A 2,313-nucleotide genomic window follows, 5' to 3' on the forward strand; every position below is an offset into this window, starting at 1 on the left:
ATTTGTGAGGCTGTTGATGTTAAGGATGGTCTGAAGGGGTTTCATGAGGAGATAGTCTATTCTAGTCTGTATGGAAATAGAGAAAACGCATGAAGATCGAGATCATCTTGTGACCCTCACGAGTGGACATGGCGCGAATACAATACAACACCGAGGAGGGTTGACAATCGTTCTTATGATATTTTCTTCCATGGAGACTCCTCAGGTTCGATATGACGTTGTGTTGATTTTTCTCATGTCGAATGCTTCGTTTCACCTGATACATGGTGTTCTATTTGTCGTTCCATCCTCGTTGGGCCTGATGCATCCCCCCAGCTTTATTTTTCTCACTTTGAATCGGCATGGGGAGCATGTTCAGCATGGTCCCTCGTAACTTCCAGTCGAACAAGAAGCTGGTCGTTGTTGGTAGGGATCGTCCCTCGGGTTAATAGTGCAATGGCGAACTCTCAGGTGGAGGTTACGCTGGACAGGGCGCTACTATCTTGGCACAAGACCTTTTCACAGGAGTTACCCAAATCGAGGCGCGCTATGCTGGTTTGGTGCATAAGGTGGGATTGCAGACTACTACGTTATGGCCTCAGCCTCAGCCTTTCTCAGATTGGTGGGGTCCGTGCCTGTGTCCGGCCAGAGTGGGGTAAGCACATGGTTATCCCGCAGAACACTCTGTTCAAGTCAAACGTACACCAGATCTTCAAACCGGTGAGAATAGCATTAGAAAACTGTTGTGGTTAAAGTCCCATCAGGCAGTCGGACTCGACGTGATGAATAGTTCGGTACTGGTGGAAGGAGGCCAAACGGTTCCCTATGATTATCTGATCATTGCTACTGGGGCTGTCAACACTAGTCCTGCTGATCCTCCTGTCAGTAGGTCTACACCTAAGTCTGTAATGGGAGCTGATGGTGCTGCTCTTCAGCATACACCATGACGAAGCAGATTCTCGACTTCTACGAGGAGAGCGCTAAAGCTATTGAGGAAGCTCAAGACATCGTAAGGTTGTGGTTGTTGTAAAGCGTACGATCAGGACCATGCAGATGTTCATTGGTGGTGGCCCTGTGGCTATTGAGATAGCTGGGGAAATCAAACAGAAGTATCCTAGCAAGAGGCTGAGTATCATCACCAAAGGGAATCGAATCCTCCAGCCTGGAGCACTCAAAGGCCATGAAGGGTAGTAGTCTCATACACTATGGTAGTCATTCATCCCGACAGGTTTTTGCCTTCGGAATTTATTTCCCAAGTCGAGTCAGAGTTGAAGGAGCTTGGTGTAGGCGCTGTGATAGTAAACGCTCCGTTGCTAATGTATTTAGTAGATCTATATACGGTCTGGAGTGAGCACGAAAGATATTAATAGGGAGCAGTTCAAGGACAAACCTTTCATCAAGAGTACTACACCAGTCTTAGACTTAATTTCATCTCGTTCTCGCCTTATAGACCCCGGAGTTGTCCACTTCTCTGATGGCAGCTCTGCAAAACCCGAGCTGATATTCTGGTGTACAGGGTAAGTGTATATGATATAAAGGTAATGTATTCTTCGATTCTGACGTTAGGTCCGAGCCTAACACCAGTTGGCTACGTGGTAAGGCTGGTCTACCTGAGGATACTTTTGACCAACGTGGGCGAGTTATAGTCGATGATTTCCTCCATGTGAGAGTTGTCCCGCATGTGATGGCTGGGAATCATGATGATGTCAGGTTACTGGACACCAAAACATTTTCGCCATTGGAGACTGCAACACAGTGAGTGCCAGACATGGTGAGAGTTAGAGTAGATTTTCCAGGTCAATGAAGAGAAGATGATGGCCACTGCTGGTACATACGTGGGGAAGCCACCCAACTGGCCGAAGGGTCAAGCTGATTCGGCTCTAGAGAACATAGTTCAACAAGAGCTGGGTGCATCGCCGAGAATGTAGTTTCCATCATCACAATACAGCAGCGAGAACTGTATTAATGCAGGTATCGACGTCCAGATATCATTCATATGGCGATAACGCTTGGTCATATGCGTGGAGTGACTACTGGGGTAGGAAGGGTCTACGTGGTTTAATGAGATTTTCGTTGCTTGTAGCTTCCTGCTCCAGCCGCTCAGCTGAAGAGTGAGCAGTTCTTCGTTGACCAGCAATGGCATTTGGCCAGGAAAGCCGAGCCTCATCTTTACAGGCTAGATCCTGCTGAAGAAACTGGCCATCACTGAGATTGACCTCATTATGTGGTGCTTTTCATTGAGTATATAACTCTGTACGTGTGAATTTGCTAGTTGGTATGTGGCGCATCGTCATTTTCTCCTGAAGTGATCGTAGTTTTTTCAGTGGTTGTGGA

General features: G+C 47.2%; 1 protein-coding gene across 1 annotated transcript; it reads left to right on the forward strand.

The window, feature by feature from the left end:
• Nucleotides 1-341: 341 nt before the first annotated feature.
• Pmar_PMAR010343 (apoptosis-inducing factor, putative) lies at nucleotides 342-2,188 on the forward strand (the record flags this gene model as incomplete). Its single annotated transcript, XM_002767649.1, has 14 exons — nucleotides 342-405; nucleotides 451-548; nucleotides 598-699; nucleotides 744-864; nucleotides 915-988; nucleotides 1,033-1,166; nucleotides 1,208-1,271; nucleotides 1,309-1,381; nucleotides 1,430-1,496; nucleotides 1,546-1,642; nucleotides 1,690-1,734; nucleotides 1,776-1,903; nucleotides 1,951-2,017; nucleotides 2,063-2,188. The coding sequence occupies 14 exons, from the start codon at nucleotides 342-344 to the stop codon at nucleotides 2,186-2,188; spliced, it is 1,260 nt and encodes a 419-aa protein (XP_002767695.1).
• Between the last annotated feature and the right edge of the window lie 125 nt (nucleotides 2,189-2,313).

Source organism: Perkinsus marinus, assembly GCF_000006405.1.
Source record: "Perkinsus marinus ATCC 50983 genomic scaffold scf_1104296970276, whole genome shotgun sequence".
Taxonomy (NCBI): Eukaryota; Perkinsozoa; order Perkinsida; family Perkinsidae; genus Perkinsus; species Perkinsus marinus.